Source organism: Ochlerotatus camptorhynchus, unplaced genomic scaffold, assembly GCF_037179485.1.
Source record: "Ochlerotatus camptorhynchus isolate MF236.1 unplaced genomic scaffold, CSIRO-AGI_Acam_v1.1 ptg000340l, whole genome shotgun sequence".
In the NCBI taxonomy this organism is placed as follows: Eukaryota; Metazoa; Arthropoda; class Insecta; order Diptera; family Culicidae; genus Ochlerotatus; species Ochlerotatus camptorhynchus.
Genome location: NW_027040828.1, coordinates 394,779 through 411,102, shown reverse-complemented (window position 1 = coordinate 411,102; position 16,324 = coordinate 394,779). Strand labels below are relative to the sequence as shown.

Sequence of the window (16,324 nt, the reverse complement as noted above, 5' to 3'; positions counted from 1 at the left end):
TTCATCAGTATGTTGAAACACATCACAGCAGATATTTTCGGATATTTAATAAGCGTAGCTTAAATATTCATTCGTATGTATTTCAACAATTTAAAAATACTTAAAACTAACTCATTTGGCACTGTTTGTATTTGTATTTGAAGTAGCTTAGATTTGGAATAATTGATAACCATTGCTATACCAAAGTCATGTAACTTCTTCCTCCTCCTCGGAAGTCGAACTCTCAATCACCTGATTGCTGTTGTGTCGGGATTGAAGATGTCTTTGCAAATCCCTCCGCCTGGCCAGCTTTTTTCCGCACAAATTACACTCATACAGCGAGCTATCGTGCTGCCGGTGCAATCGAATGTGCTTGTTCAAATTGCTCGGATCGCCGAAAGGCCTTAAGCAGTACTGACACTTGAGCGGTTTGAACCCCGTGTGCGTTCGGATGTGTATCTTCAATCCATACTTGCGGGAATACAGTTTCCCGCAGTAGATGCAGATGTGACCTTGCTTCGAGGAGCCCATGTTGCTGACGATCGTTTCGAGATGCGCAGCCGTCACCATGGTGGAATCGTCGACCAGTGGACTGTGCGGGTGGTGATGATGGTGGTGGTGATGGTGCAGTGAAGGTTGCTCCAAAAGTGGTGATTTGTTCTGCGGCGGTGGCGGTGGAGGATGAGGCGGTGATAGTTCCACTTTCATAGCGTGGGTGTTGAGTACCGGACGGAAGGCCGAGCTTCGCCACGGTTGAAATTCGCAACCGGTTGCGAAGTTGTAGCGGGAGATGCTGTGAAGGAGACGCTGCCACAGGACGGTCATCGACTGCTGGCTGCAGTCTGTGGCTATGTGGATTTTAAGCGGGTTCGGGTATTCGTAGGATTTTCCGCAGATATGGCACACGTAGCAGTTTTGACCTGGAAGGATGAAAAAATAAAAAAAAATAAACTGTATTAATCCATCTATTGTGTAATCCGACCCTTCTTACTAATTAAAATGCCACCAAAGATGGTCATATAATGTGATTTAATAGATTTTGTTTAAACTTTACAATTTGACTAAAACTGGTTCGTAGTTTTGAAATTGATCGAAGGAAACCCTTGATGGTTATTTGCTAGGTATTTCAGAATGTTGTCCAAGTTTTCCTGAGTTGCCCCACTGTGAACTGACTGATCACTCCATGCTTAAAAATTGCTTAATTTACCAATAATAAAGCGATCTGCAAAGCTTAACTATGAAGAATAGAGGGTTGTTCATATTTCATGTAATCGTTTAGTTACAGTAATCAAAAAATCTTATATCTAAGAGTGGGTAAAAATCTTTACGCCGACTAAGAAACCTCCGAAAAACGTGTAACGGCAAGTTTGAAATGACTTCCTGCATAAACGCGAACCATAACTTGAACTAACCGAAAATGGTTAAAACTTGTTTATAATCCCTGCTAAACTGTAACTGAAATATGGTTATGGAACTTTACATGAACGTTTGTGTGATAAAGTTTAAATCTTATGTATTATGGGATGTTAGCTTTCAAATAATGGGTTGTTAAGAACCATTCCCATTCAAAATAGTTGTTTTCTCCATACATTTTCGGAGAGAGGACTATATTAGAACCTTTTTATTTATTGTTTGAGAACTTTAATGGTAATGGTTATGGTAGCCAGTAAGGTTCATTAATGGTTTTGTAATATCGGTCAACTTTACGTGGAATATATCGCGAATTGGTAATCAGTAATTTACAGGCAACCAATTCGCAATATATTCCACATAAAGTTGAGGGATGTTACAAAACCATCTATGAACCTAACCGACTACCATAACCATTACCATTGAAGTTATCAGATCATAAATAAAATGGCTCAATATAATTCCCTTCACAAAATGTATGGAGAAAAAAACTATTTTGAATGGGAATGGTATGTATGTGTAAGGAACAAGAAAAGATTTTAAAGTTTGTGTTTGACACATAAACCTGCAAATTTAGCTTTGACAGAGCCACAATTAGCGATTTTCTGATCGCCTCTTCGCGAAGAGTGAAGAGCGAAGAGTAGGTGAGATAAATGACAAAATCGCTTGTTGCGACTCTCATGCAGTAACATTGGCTGGTATCAGGGCGTCGCAATATCAGTTTCAATCGACCAAATCGATGCGACGAAGAGACTGCTGGCTTTCTTTTTCTGTTAAAGTCGAACAGCTTCGCAGCATTCTAGAACCTCAGTCGGCGTGGACAAACAAATGTTCAATCGCTTGTCTCTCTTTCTCCCGTCGCTCCATTAGTCTTCCTTTCAAACTTCGGTGAAACGGATGAGCGAAAGAGCGCTCGACTTTGATAGTTTTCTCTCTCATGAAACACATCAACAGAGGTTTCATGACGTATATGACGGAAAATGAAATTACACATTTAAAGCACTACTCACGTGAAAACACTTGAAGATTACACGTAATATTTTTAATTTATCTTCCATCCACATATTTATCTAAAAAAATTAACGAAAACGGGACATAACGCATTTTAAACAAATTGAAAGAATGGTGATAGAGTGTTCGTGAAAGGGGATTGAAAGCCATAATGAGGTTTCGTTTAACTAGAAAATCGACATTACTTACATTAAAAGCGATGAGCAAAGCAACGACGAGAAGATCCACAGCCAGCGTTTCCTTCTTATCGTGCTTCTTTTTCATTATCATTTCTTGCTGATAGTCTAGCTAGGCGTTATAGAAATGAAGCGTTGAACACGTGTGTATGAGAGAAACAAAACTTGCGTTCATTTTAGAACTTCGAAAATGTAGAGCCCTGGCTGGTATTATGTGTCAAACACAACCTCCAAAATCTTTTCCTGTTGCTTACACAAACAAAATATTTTTATAATATCTTATTATTCCATAATTTCATAAAACATTTTTTTTAGCCAAAACCATTAAGAATCTTAAAAACCCATTATTTGTAAGGTTCGCTTCCAAAAAACCTTAATATATAAGGTTAAAACTTTATCAGGAATTATAAACAATTTTTAACCGTTTTGGGTAAGGTCAAGAAATGGTTCGCATGTATGCGGGTTATCTTATAGCGAATTTGTTTTTTATCGGGGTTGAAACTGGTTGGTGCAGTGTGTAACCGAACTTTTTGTCAGTGCGATCCTCAACCTGAGGTAGGTTTTATAAACAAACGATCAAACTGTCGTTTAAAAAAAAAACAAGCAGAACCGATGTTGATACCTGATCCTGGTTGGAACTGAATAATAAACAAATTAGCTATTAGCCTTTTCTTGATAAATTTCGAAAACTGTAGTACCAACAATCCTCTGCCTAGGACACTGAACGAAAACATCCGCAATACATCAACTGATTATTGTATTGCTCGAGCCTTTTAACAATATGTTGTCAAATTTCGGATGATTTCCTTATGGTTGAATTAGTCATCAACTGATGAGCATCCATATGACTGTCCTCCAAGTAAAGGATGATATTTATTTTAAAATTGGCTGTTTAACATACTGGGTTTAAAAGACAAAAATTTAAGGATAAGATGACCTACAAGTGCTTTAGATTATATTATTAATTCGATTGTTTACATTTCCATATTGAATAGCCATGAGCAGCCATTCATCATGGATATAAAAATCACTAGTTGGTAGAGGAATCTTTCTCCACCACGAAATAGACAATACACGGTTTCCACCATTTACCAATGTTCGTACCTTTTCTGATAGCGATGGCTATGCTTCCACCTCGTTTGTCTGCTCAGAGCAGCAAATGACGTTCGATAGAATTATTTACATCATCGTTTGACTGATTTGCGTTAATGGGCTGAACCAATACCAAATGCGTTTCAATTTAAGATGACTATCATTCTGCAGAGAGCATTACGCATTCCAACTGAAGGCCCTATCCCTTCTTATAACAGTGTTCATCCTGTATTCGAGAGGAAAATCATCTGATTTCAAAACAACCGTCATCCGGTTGCAGCTATCATTCGAAAAAGCGATTTCGATGTTTCGATTTGAATGGTCTGAGGTTTCATTTGAACAGAGGATGGTGGTTTGGTACAGTGTATGCTTTAAAAAATCTTATTTGAATAATCATTAATGAAAGTTGAATTTTTGATGATTAGCTTGCCTAATTTAAAAATTAAATAATATAATAAATTTATAATTCCTACATGTACGCGCTTGTTGAATATTCATCACGATTATTTTGCTGCGCAACAAGTCAAACATCTACATATGTGGACGGAGCATATTTTCTCAATGTTTACATCAGCTGTCTTATGCCTTGTTCAGACTACAGAGTTATAACAACAATCAATTCGAAACTAACGATTTTAAATTGGCTCACTACCTGACTAGCCTATTGGTCCCAAGCAAATCGACTAACGTACCCCATTCTAGTATAAATTCCAATGCTACACTATGTTTGTTTTGATTCGCTATGAATGTTTGACAGATAAAATGAGGGTTTAGTGGATTTTCCTATGTTTCGAGGAGTGAATCGATTAGCTTGGGACCGAAGATAGTACCAGAGCTGAGCCAAAAAGTTGAGCTTGTTTCTTCTGGACCTACTAGTCTTAGAGTTACCTCTATGGTTATAACATGTTATCAGCGTTAAACCGACATGAATGATCATACAAAATACAAAGAAATTTCTGATTAAAGCGCAAAACTGACATCTGCCGCCGTGTTCGCGGGAAATATTTATCCTAGCCACGAACACGCGTACAAAATTTATGAGTTGGTTCGAGTCGAATCTATTCCATACAAATTATTTTTATCTAGATAAAAAAATTCTATGGTTTTGACAGATGGGATCGCTGTACATTTGAATAGGCCGTTATGGATTCTCGATCAAGAGTTTAAGTTTCATGTCGGTTTGTCGGTGATGTTATTGCGCTATCTTGAGGGTGTTTTCTGTGTTGCAACTATTTGACAACCGTTATAACATGTTATAACTCGGTAGTCTGAACGTACTATTATAGTACGTTCACACTACAGAGTTATAACATGTTATAGCGCTATCTTGATGGTGGTTTCTGTGTTGCAATTATTTGACAATCGTTATAACATGTTATAACTCTCCAGTCTGTACAGCGTTTTAGATTGGCAGATAATCGAGCCAAAGGACCAACAACTTTGGCTTCAAGCAAAATGTTGGTGGATGACGTTTCTGCCACCGGAGTGGGTATTACTATACTGCCTATGGTCTGTAGATTATTTTGATTGTAAATAGATTGAAAATAGGGTCGTCTACTTTTTTTTTAAAGCGAAAATAGTCGTTACACGTATTTTAAGGTATGTTTATGGGGTTTGCAAGGGGCTTTAGATCTATAATCTTGATTAACAGATGCAAAATTTTAAATGTCAGTAAAACTCATGTTCGAGTAAAAAAGACCTGCTTTTAACGAATTGAACCTAATTGGGGTTGGGAATGCATTCATTTACATCGTATACGTTAAAATCAATTAATAAAAAGATAATTACGATTACACGACAAATGAGGTCGACTCAAACTTCAAATTAGTTCATTCGTATTTTTGAAAACGTAGTTAAGTCATAGACTGAGTAATACTTTCCGAGATTTTACAGGAATTTGTTTTCTAATATGAGCAACATCTCGATGTTCATATGAAATTAGTACACGGAAAAAAGTTTTCATGTAGTTTCCATTGGGAATGCACATTACATTTTTCCATTAACAAAACCAATGATATCTCTCTGAATTTCACATAACATTCATGTGATCACATGAGTTCCATATGATAAATCACTTGTTGTGACCTTTACTAAGTGTTCCACCAGAGATTCCTGTGATCGTATCGCTGTTTCCGGTAGGTTGAGAATTTCCAGTAGTCTGCAGGCTCCCCAGTAAGTGTATACATGTTCCGGAATATAAATGTCTATTTTCCAGGCACTCCAGATGACTTCACAGATTTTTACTGTAAAACACTTTATTTCACGGATACTACATTTATTACACTCTACATTAAAACTTTTAATAACTCTACAGACTATACATTTATTCAACAACACTACAGATTAATAGGATGAGAAGTAACTGATCTTCCTAGTTTGGTGGCTGGATATGAACTGACGAAACACAAAAAAGTACTTCAAAATCAACCTGTTCTGCGACTCCACGTACAACATCTATACTTGTATCTCAATCAGGCATGGACAATCATTTGCATTCATTTCATACATTCATTTACATTCATTTGCCTCTAACTTTTTCATCAACAAAATTCTGCAGAATAATGTATAGAGCTTTTGTAGGTTATGTTATTAGCTACAACTTTTGCCCATAACTCAAATCTGTATCTATTATGCATCACGAACTATAGCGGGCAGAACTTGTTACTGTTTTTCAGTGAATGTAAAATACATTCACTGAAAAACAGTAGTGGCTTCTGTTCGCTCTGGTTCGTCATGCATAAGAGATACGGATTTGACTTGTTAACAAAAGTTATAGCTAATAACTAAACCTACAAAACCTCTATACATCATTTTGCGGAATGCTGTTGAATAAAAAATTTAGAGGCAAATGAATGTAAATGAATGCACGAAATGAATGCAAATGATTTTCCATGCCTGATCTCAATCTCATGGATTCTGCAATCTTCTCACTATCTCATACAGATTCAAGTAGTTTGGTAGCAATACTATGACCGAGTAACAAAGTGTTATACAAATTTAGATGTGAAGTAAAGAGAAAAACGTAAACATCACTTAAATTTCATTTGGCGCATAAGGTTCATGTGATTTTGTGCAACAATTCCCAATTATGATATCACATGAAAGTTATATGAAATTCTAATGAATATTTTCCATTGGATATGTGATTTATTCTTTGAGTGTATACTTCTAGAATGAATAGATTTTTAGTCGATTTTTGTCATATTCGAGAAGATTTATTAGGCTCGGAAAACTTTACTCAGTCTACAAGTAAACTACGTTTTCTCTAGAGTTTGAGTAATTTGAGTCGATCTTATATGCCATGTAGTGTGGAAATCAGTTAGTTACTTAGTACTGGTCCTTTTTTACGCCAGCAGTGGAGGAACGAGCACATCTTAGTGAGAGATTACACTTCACACCACCTAAATATGGAGTGATCGACAATCAAAGGATCAATTCATATGCTTATTAATACGATTCTAAACACTTCGTGCTCAAAAAGTGTTGATGAACCAGGATCAGGGTTGCTGGAACGATTCAGATACGTAGGAATATCGAAATAAAGATCATCGAGAAATGGAGAGTACTGTACAGCGAAGCCAATTACGATGAATTGGCGCTAAACACTAACACTGTTGTAACGATTTTACAAATACAGTTTTAAATTAAGGTATATAAAGCAACATATTCATTACATTTTGCAAAATAATTACACACCTGGGGGAAAAAACTTGGCTAAATATAACACAATTTGCTGATACCAACCTTTTTACCTTTCTTGTACACCAAGGTGTATACCGAAAGGCTATGATATCACTTGGCAAGACCCGGAGAGATAAATGGCATATACCAATAGACTCATCTCAACGGGATCGGAACATGTTTCTGTATTTGTGTATATATGTATGTATGTATGTAAGTTCGTATGAGTGTAACTCACTCAATTTTCGTAGAAATGGTTGGACCAATTTGAGTGGAATATGTTCCATAAGATGTCTTTCAGATCCCCATAGATCACTATTGATTTTTTCCCAACCTGAATTATGGTTCCGAAGATATGGACAAAAATGTGAATTCCAGATTCCACTGGGGAATTCGCAAAAGGTTGATCTATCAAAAACTCATCATGCGACACCTCAAATCACATTAGAATTTTACTATGCGATCAATGGTGGACATATTCCGACCCAATGGCCTCTTTCAGGTGTACCGGGTACCCCCGGGAAGTGGACAAATTCTGACATGCACCGAAATCCATCGTGCGATACCTCAAATCACATGGAACTCAACATTATGATTAGTGCAAGTATCTATATTGATTTTCCTTAACTTATAGCTTACCTGATGCTTTGAAAAAGTTCGTTACGGGGTTTTGTTCTCACTGTCTGTGAAAAAAATAAAAGTCTGTAAATTCACAGACATGTCTGTCAATCTGGCATCTCTGCCCTGGATAACCATGGGACCATCCTCCGGAAGATCTGTAACATCCATAAAAATGGTCAATCCATAGAACTGATCCTAGGGTTCCGTGGTTTTTTCGAAAACACTTTGTAACTGTGATAAGAAAGAATTTTGAGTCGTGCCAAAAACGTGGACCCGGATGACCATGTGACCGTCCTCCAAAAGATTTTGAACACCCGTAAAAGTGGTCTATCCATGAAACTGATCCTAGAGCTCCACGGTATTTTCAAAAACATCTATAACTGTGATGTAAGAATGAATTTGAGGTCGTGACATAAAAATGTTCCCGGATGGACATAGGACCGTCCTACGGATGATCCGGAACATCCGCACAGTGGTCAATCCATGAAACTGATCCTAGAGCTTCGTGTTTTTTTTCGAAAACACTTGGAACTGTAATATAAGAAAAAAATGGGTTGTGACTTTGACTTTGACAAAATTGGGTTGTAACTTTGTACCTGTGATATAAAACATAATTTGGGGTCTTGATGAAACAATAAAACCGGGTGTCCATGAAACCGTCCTCTTGAAGGTCCGGAACATCCAATCAATGGTCAATCCATGAGACTGATCCTAAAGCTCCGCAGTTTTTTTTTTCAAAATCATTAAAAACTGAGATGTAAGACAGAGTTTGGGGTCGTGACACAAACATGGACCTGGACGGCCATGGGACCGACCTCCGAAAGATCCGGAACATCTGTTAAAGTGATCAATCCATGAAACTAATCCTAGAGCTGTGGTATAAGAACGAATTTGACGTCGTGACATATAAATGGACCCGGATGGCTAAGGGATCGTCCTTGGAAGATCCGGAACATCCGTAAAACTGGTCAAGCCATGAATCTGTTTCTAGAGCTCCACAGTTTTTTTTTTTTGAAAACATAAGGACCTACTGTGATATGAAAATGGAATTGTGGTCGTGGCATAATCATGGACACAGATGGCCATGAGACCGTCCTTCGGAAGATCCGGAACATCCGTAAAAGTGATCAATCCATGAAACTGTCCCTAGTGCTCCATAGTTTCATACAATATAGAGCTCAACAAGAAAAACAGGAGCAGAGTAACAAGCAACACATGCGGTGTTGTGTGTGAATGTTGTGTGAACATTGTTATAGGTACATTGGGTTTTGATACGGAAATATAAAACATTATTATTTTTAATTTTAAAAAAGCTTGAAAAAAATTATTCAGCCTTTAACTTATTCATACTATGGCTCCAGCATATGATGGAGTTTGGTACCGAAAGCTAATCATTGAATGAGTAGAATTTTGTTTTACTTGTAGGTTTGAAGAATATTTGAAGTCCCCATATTATAATTGTCCAAAATTGTTAAGCTAATTAACTCCATACATTTTACTGTCACCATGCCACGGTAGATTTCATCACTACAACACTGCCAATCTGCCACTGCCGATGCGAAGAAGACGAAAGGATACCCGCCCTTGATCTTCAAGAAGTTGAGGAGGAGATCGGTCGGCTGAAGAACAACAAAGCAACTGGTGTAGATCAACTACCAAGTGAGCTATTAAAATACGTTGGTGAAGCACTGGCTAGAGCGCTGCACTGGGTAATTGCCAAGATTTGGGAGGAGGAGATATTACCGGAGGAGTGGATGGAAGGTGTCGTATGCTCAATCTACAAAATGGGCGACAAGTTGGATTGCTGCAACTACCGCGCGATCAAACTGCTGAGCGCCGCCTACAAGGCCTGTCACCATCTGTAAGAGAGTTCGTGGTGGGCGGGATTCATGGGTGCCCGCGCTACCACGGACCAAACTTTCGCGATTCGGCAGGTTCTGCAGAAATGCCGCGAATACAACTTGCCCACACATCATTTGTTCATCGATTTCAAATCCGCATCGAGATCAGCTATGGCAGATTATGCACGAGTACGGATTTCCGGATAAACTGACGCGATTGGTCAAGGCGACAATGCATCGAGTGATGTGCGTTGTTCGAGTATCGGGGACACTCTCGAGTTTCTTTTGAATCTCAGAGGTGATGGACTTTCGTGTCTGCTATTCAACATCGCGTTAGAAGATGTGATCAGAAGAGCTGGGATAGACACGAGTGGCACGATCTTCAGGGAGTCCATCTGGCTTCTTGGCTTCTCCGATGACATTGACGTCATGGCACGGAACTTTGAGACGATGGCGGAAACGTACATCAGACTGAAGGCTGAAGCTAGGCGGTTTGGACTTGCCATCAACGCATCAAAGACCAGTTAGCCTCCCACCCTGAGTTCAGATTGACGGTGACGAAATCGAGGTGGTCGATGAGTTCATGTATTTGGGCTGACTGGTGACCGCCGAAAATGATACCAGCAGAGAAATTCAAAGACGCATTATGGCAGGGAATCGTGCCTACTTTGGACTCCGGAGGACGCTCCAGTCGAATAAAATTCGCCGCAGCACGAAGTTGACTGTCTACAAGACGCTGATTAGACCGGTGGTCCTCTACGGCCACGAGACCTGGACTATGCTCGTGGAGGACCAACACGCCCTTGGTGTTTTCGAACGAAAGGTGTTGCGTACCATCTACGGTGGAGTGCAGATGGATGACGGAACACATTGCAAAAATTGGGTGACTACGGTGGGCTGGGCACGTCGTAAGAATGCCGCATGACGACCCAGTGAAAATGGTTTTAGAAAGCGACCCAACAAGAACAAGAAGAGGCGCGCAGTGGGCTAGGTTGATCGACCAAGTAGAAGGCGACCTGCGGACCCTTCGCAGACTACGAGGCTGGCGAAGTGTGGCCATGGATCGAGAAGAGTGAAGACGACTTCTTCGGACAGGAGAGGACAACAAGGCCTTAGCCTGATTGGTAAGGTTAGTACACTGCCAATCTGATGAGAAGTTCATTGACTGACAACTTTGCTGAATATTCGAAAGCTCTATGTTATTATCCCAGAATTATAAAGCTAATTTACTTATTCAACGTACTTTGGCGTAACCTTACGGTAGGGTTTGGTACTAAAGACATTCAATTTAATGACCTACAACATTGCTGGAAACTTAGATGCTCCAGAGTTATTTTGCAACTAGTTGAATGATGCACTAATATGATAGTTCACTTCTCACTATTCGCTCAGTAAATTATCTCTCACAATGCGGGAGCATGTTTATGTCACGACCCAAAATTTATCCTTATATCTCAGTTACAAGTGTTTAAAAAAACACGGATCTCTAGTATCAGTTTCATTGAATGAGCACGCTAACGGATGATGCAGATCGTCCGGAGGACCGGTTCCATGTTGATGTGATTTCAAATTCATTCTTATTTCACAGTTCCAGGTGTTTTTGGAAAAACTGCAGACCTTTAGTATCAGATTCATGAATTGAGCACTTTTACGCATGTTCTGGATCTTCCGGAGAACGTTCCCATGGCTTTCCGGGCTCGTGTTTATGTTACGACCCCAATTTCATTTATATAACAGTTGGGAATTTTCTTTACTATCGGGCAAAATGGGCCGAAGGTTCTCAGAATGCTATAAAATTTCACCCGCAGGTAGAGTTACGAAACAAAGATTCAAAAACTTTGTGGTGGATAATTTTTCCCGGAAAAACTTAGTTTAGGGTTGCAAATTTTCCCAGACAGCACGTACTTTGATAACTCATGAACCATCGTAGAACAAATGTTTTATAGTGAAGTGATAAAGAAATCAGCAATCCATCTATCATCTAATTGAAACAAAATTTGGACAACTTACGTTTATAGCTGCCTATTTGCCATTCCAATGCGTAGGCCAGAAAAAGAATTTTCTCAAGGGTGACCTCCAGAAACTTACCCGTCATAGGTCTAAATTCTTCATTATTGGTGATTTTAATGCAAAACACCGCTCATGGAATAATGCTCAAAGCATCAAGCTCAAAGTATGGTAATATTCTGTTTGATGATTGTTCTGCAGGTTATTACACTATTCAATATCCAAACAGCCCAAAATGCTTTTCTTCTGCAAGAAATCCCTCCACTATTGATTTGGTCTTAACTGATTCATGTCAACTTTGTAGCCAACTGGTTACCCATGCTGACTTCGGTTCTGATCACTTTCCAGTAACTTTTGAAATATCCCAAGAAATAATTTGTAATCCCAACAGCTCTACTTTCAATTACCATAGAGCTGATTGGGAGCAGTATCGAACATTTATGGAATATAACTTCGATCCAAACATTCCTTTGCAAACCAAAGATGAAATTAATTATGCTCTTGAATCTCTGACTACTTCTATAGTTGAAGCAAGAGCTGCCTCAGTACCAAAATGCGATGTTAAATTCGATTCAATTATAATAGACGACGATCTTCAGCTCTTGATCCGTCTTAAAAATGTCCGTAGGAGACAATATCAAAGAACACGCGATCCTGCCATGAAGGTTATCTGGCGGGATTTGCAAAAACATATTAAAAAGCGATTCTCTGCCCTGAGGAACAAAACTGTTGGAAAATAATATTTCTAAATTAGACCCGAGTACCAAACCTTTCTGGAAACTCACAAAAATTTTGAAAAAACCTCAAAAGCCTATTCCAGCGCTTAAAGAAGGTGGTAAAATTTTGATCACACATTTGGAAAAAGCTCAGAAACTTGCTAAGCAATTCGAGAGTTCCCATAATTTCAGTTTGGGTCTTAGTAGTCCTATTGAGAATCAGGTTGCTCGGGATTTTCTGAATATTTTCTCTCGGGAAAATATTTTTGATGATTCCTGGGGGACTGATTTGGACGAAGTAAGGTCTATAACCAAAAAATTTCAAAATATGAAAGCTCCAGGTGATGATGGAATTTTCTATATGCTCATCAAAAAACTCCCAGAGAGTACCTTGTCTTTCTTGGTAAAATTATTTAACAGATGTTTCCATTTGGCATACTTTCCTGATAAATGGAAAAATGCAAAAGTTGTTCCAATTTTGAAGCCGGATGAAAATCCAGCTGAAGCTTCTAGCTACCGCCCAATAAGTTTGCTTTCTTCAATAAGTAAACTTTTTGAAAAGATAATTTTGAATAGAATGATGCTTCACATCTGTACGAACTCAATTTTTGCAGATGAGCAGTTTGGATTTCGCCATGGGCATTCAACAACTCATCAACTCTTAAGAGTTACAAATTTAATTCGTTCAAACAAATCTGAAGGCCACTCAACTGGAGTTGCTCTTCTAGACATAGAAAAAGCATTCGACAGTGTTTGGCATGAAGGTTTGATTGCTAAATTGAAAAAGTTTAATTTTCCTCTTTATATTATGAAATTAGTTCAAAATTATTTAACTGACAGAACTCTGCAGGTAAATTATCAAAATTCCAAATCTAATCGACTACCTGTTAGAGCAGGAGTTCCTCAGGGTAGCATTCGTGGGCCTATATTGTATAACATTTTCACTTCGGACCTCCCTGATTTGCCTCAGGGTTGCCACAAATCTTTGTTCGCTGATGACACAGGCATTTCCGTTAAAGGAAGAAGTCTTCGTGTTATTTGCAGCAGACTGCAGAAAAGTTTAGATATTTTCTCTTCTTATTTACAAAAATGGAAGATTTCTCCCAACGCTTCCAAAACTCAACTTATAATATTTCCACACAAGCCTAGAGCTTCGTTTTTGAAACCGAGTAGTAGTCACATAGTCACTATGAACGGAGTTCCAATTTTCTGGTCAAACCAAGTGAAATATCTTGGATTAATACTTGACCAAAAATTAAATTTTAAAGATCACATTGAGGGCATTCAAGCTAAATGTAACAAATATATTAAATGTTTGTATCCTCTTATAAACAGGAAATCCAAACTTTGCCTGACGAATAAACTTCTAATATTTAAACAAGTTTTTAGACCGGCCATGCTTTACGCTGTGCCAATATGGTCTTGTTGTTGCCTTACCAGGAAAAAAGCACTTCAAAGGATTCAGAACAAAGTTCTGAAAATGATTTTGAAGTTGCCTCCCTGGTACAGTACTACCGAGGTACATAGAATTTCGAATGTTGAGACTTTAGAACAAATGTCCAACAAAATAATGAATAATTTCAGGCAAAAATCGTTGCAATCCTCAATTGCAACGATTAATTCCCTTTATACTTAGATAAGATTTAGTTTAAGTTTTTAGTTTTAAGATATCAATTGTTATACTGACATGCAGGTTTAAAATCTGTTTAAAATACTTAATTGCCAAGACATGAACAATGTAAAAACACTTAGATATATATCATAACAATTAAGGCTGGTACGTTACTGCAGTAACTGGAGCACCTAGGTTAAAAATGAAATGTAATTTATTTTGAATTTAGAACAAATAAAGAGTTGAAAAAAAAAAAAAAAAAAAAAAAAAAAAAAAAACAATCCTTCTAAAATATAATCTGAAAAATGCCTCCCTCGAACAATTTTACGAAAGCGGAAAATCATAAAGAAAAGCAGGTAACCATTTTCTGAGTGATGCAAATTTTTCCAGATTTATCATGTAGCCTTTACCTGGAACCTTACGATTGTTTTTTTTCCGTGGAGTTTATTTTTATCTATAATCCGTTGCTGATCTGGCCAAAACTAGGCCTAGGAGACAATTTCTAGTTCCTCAGTCCCTATTATTTGCCGCTGAGAAGCTGTTCCGAAGCCAAGTAGAACTTCCACTTTATCGCAACTACCATAAACCGGACTAGTTCATGTTGGACTTCTACATCAACACATGTCAAGCAGCCTTCAGGTTCAACTTGGCTAAACTTGGTGAGTTCGTTCCAATTTTTAAATTTTTATTTTTTCAAACCAGTAACGTTGGGACATCACTTTTTGGTGGTGCCTTACTGGTATAAGATCTACCAAGTCGTGACAACTTCAAACAAGGGAATCAGGATTTTCCAGTAATCAAAGGATCACATTTTAGTCCTTGTTAATTTTTATGACTTGATAATAGTGACAAGACTCGTGTAGTGACCACCGCCGTTATGTATTTCTATATTGTATATTTCATATCAAAAATATTGTTATGTTCATAAGTTTACATAATCATTTTCCCTTTGTCCTTCTCGTTTTCCTTTCCCTCTTCTCTTTTCAGAAAGCGTGTAATGGCGCTATAGCCATAAACCATAAAAAGGCTAGGATAAGAGTTAGTGCTCATGTCCCAATCGTCAGAAGAAAATGGAGCATCACTTAACCTTTCTAGCTTTGATGCTTCCAACAACCAACCAATCATATAATTTCCAAAATCGGAACGTACGGTACGAGATGTCCACGTTTCATCCATTTATTGGATTCTGGAGTATCGTGTTTAAATCTTCGATTTAAACAGACCCGATGTTTTCTGAATCATCTTGCCGTTACCTTTCATTTGAAATTTTGATTTTTAATTTAAAAAAAAAAGTAATTTTTGAAAAAATTGATTTTTTGGACCACCTTAACATAGAAATGTTAACCCTATCGAAAAAATAAAAATAAAAAAAAATACTGGTCTAATATTTTGCGATAGCCACATAGCTCAATCATGGAATGGTTAAGCTAATAAATTATCGCACTAAAGTTTTCATGTTGATATTAGAATTGCATTTCCTCCCAACTCAAAAGTATAACTTCTTTATAAAAAGAGGTACAGACGATGATTTTATAACAAAACATGCGTCTCATAAAGCTTCAAATGTCTTTCGAACAACGCTTCCATGAGAAATTTGAAAACATTCCAAGCGTTCAACGCCATTCAGTATTAGCGTGCCACTTTCACTAAGTAAACTAACTTACGCTGAATATTCACTGGCGTCAGGAAGGGAATCTGCATATGTGCGCCGACATCCTCGGAGAACCACAGCTTCAGCTCCTCTTCTCCGTTCACGTCCTTGATCAGCCGAAGCCTGATCAACTGGTTCGCATTTAACTCCAGAACAGCATTGTAACTTCTCACATCACTAGCCAGCTTAATCGACCGAATCCAATTGCAGCTCTTCATCACACTGTCCGCTTCGTTTGGAGTTAGCAGTCCAGTCGAGCTGGATTTCCTAATCATAATCCTTCTTCCACTGGGCAGAGCAGTCTTTTGGCAAATTTCTTCCACGGCATAGGCTTTCGACACCGAATCAACCGGAAGGTAACTCAAGGCACAAACACTGGCTGCCGCTGCAGCTGTTTCACTTTCTTCCGGTGAGGAAAAATTTAAACTCAGTTCTAGTTCACACTTGGGAGCAAAAGGAACTATCGGTGGCCCTAAACTGCTCCTAGGAAGCAGCATCGATTGCGATGACGTTGCGGCCGGATACAT

General features: G+C 38.2%; 1 protein-coding gene across 1 annotated transcript; it reads right to left on the bottom strand.

Annotated features, from left to right (window-relative positions):
- Nucleotides 1-186: 186 nt before the first annotated feature.
- On the bottom strand, nucleotides 187-16,324 carry LOC135708888 (zinc finger protein 761-like). Its single transcript, XM_065231070.1, has 2 exons — nucleotides 15,811-16,324; nucleotides 187-899 (listed from the first exon to the last, which is right to left on the bottom strand). The coding sequence occupies exons 1-2, from the start codon at nucleotides 16,322-16,324 to the stop codon at nucleotides 187-189; spliced, it is 1,227 nt and encodes a 408-aa protein (XP_065087142.1).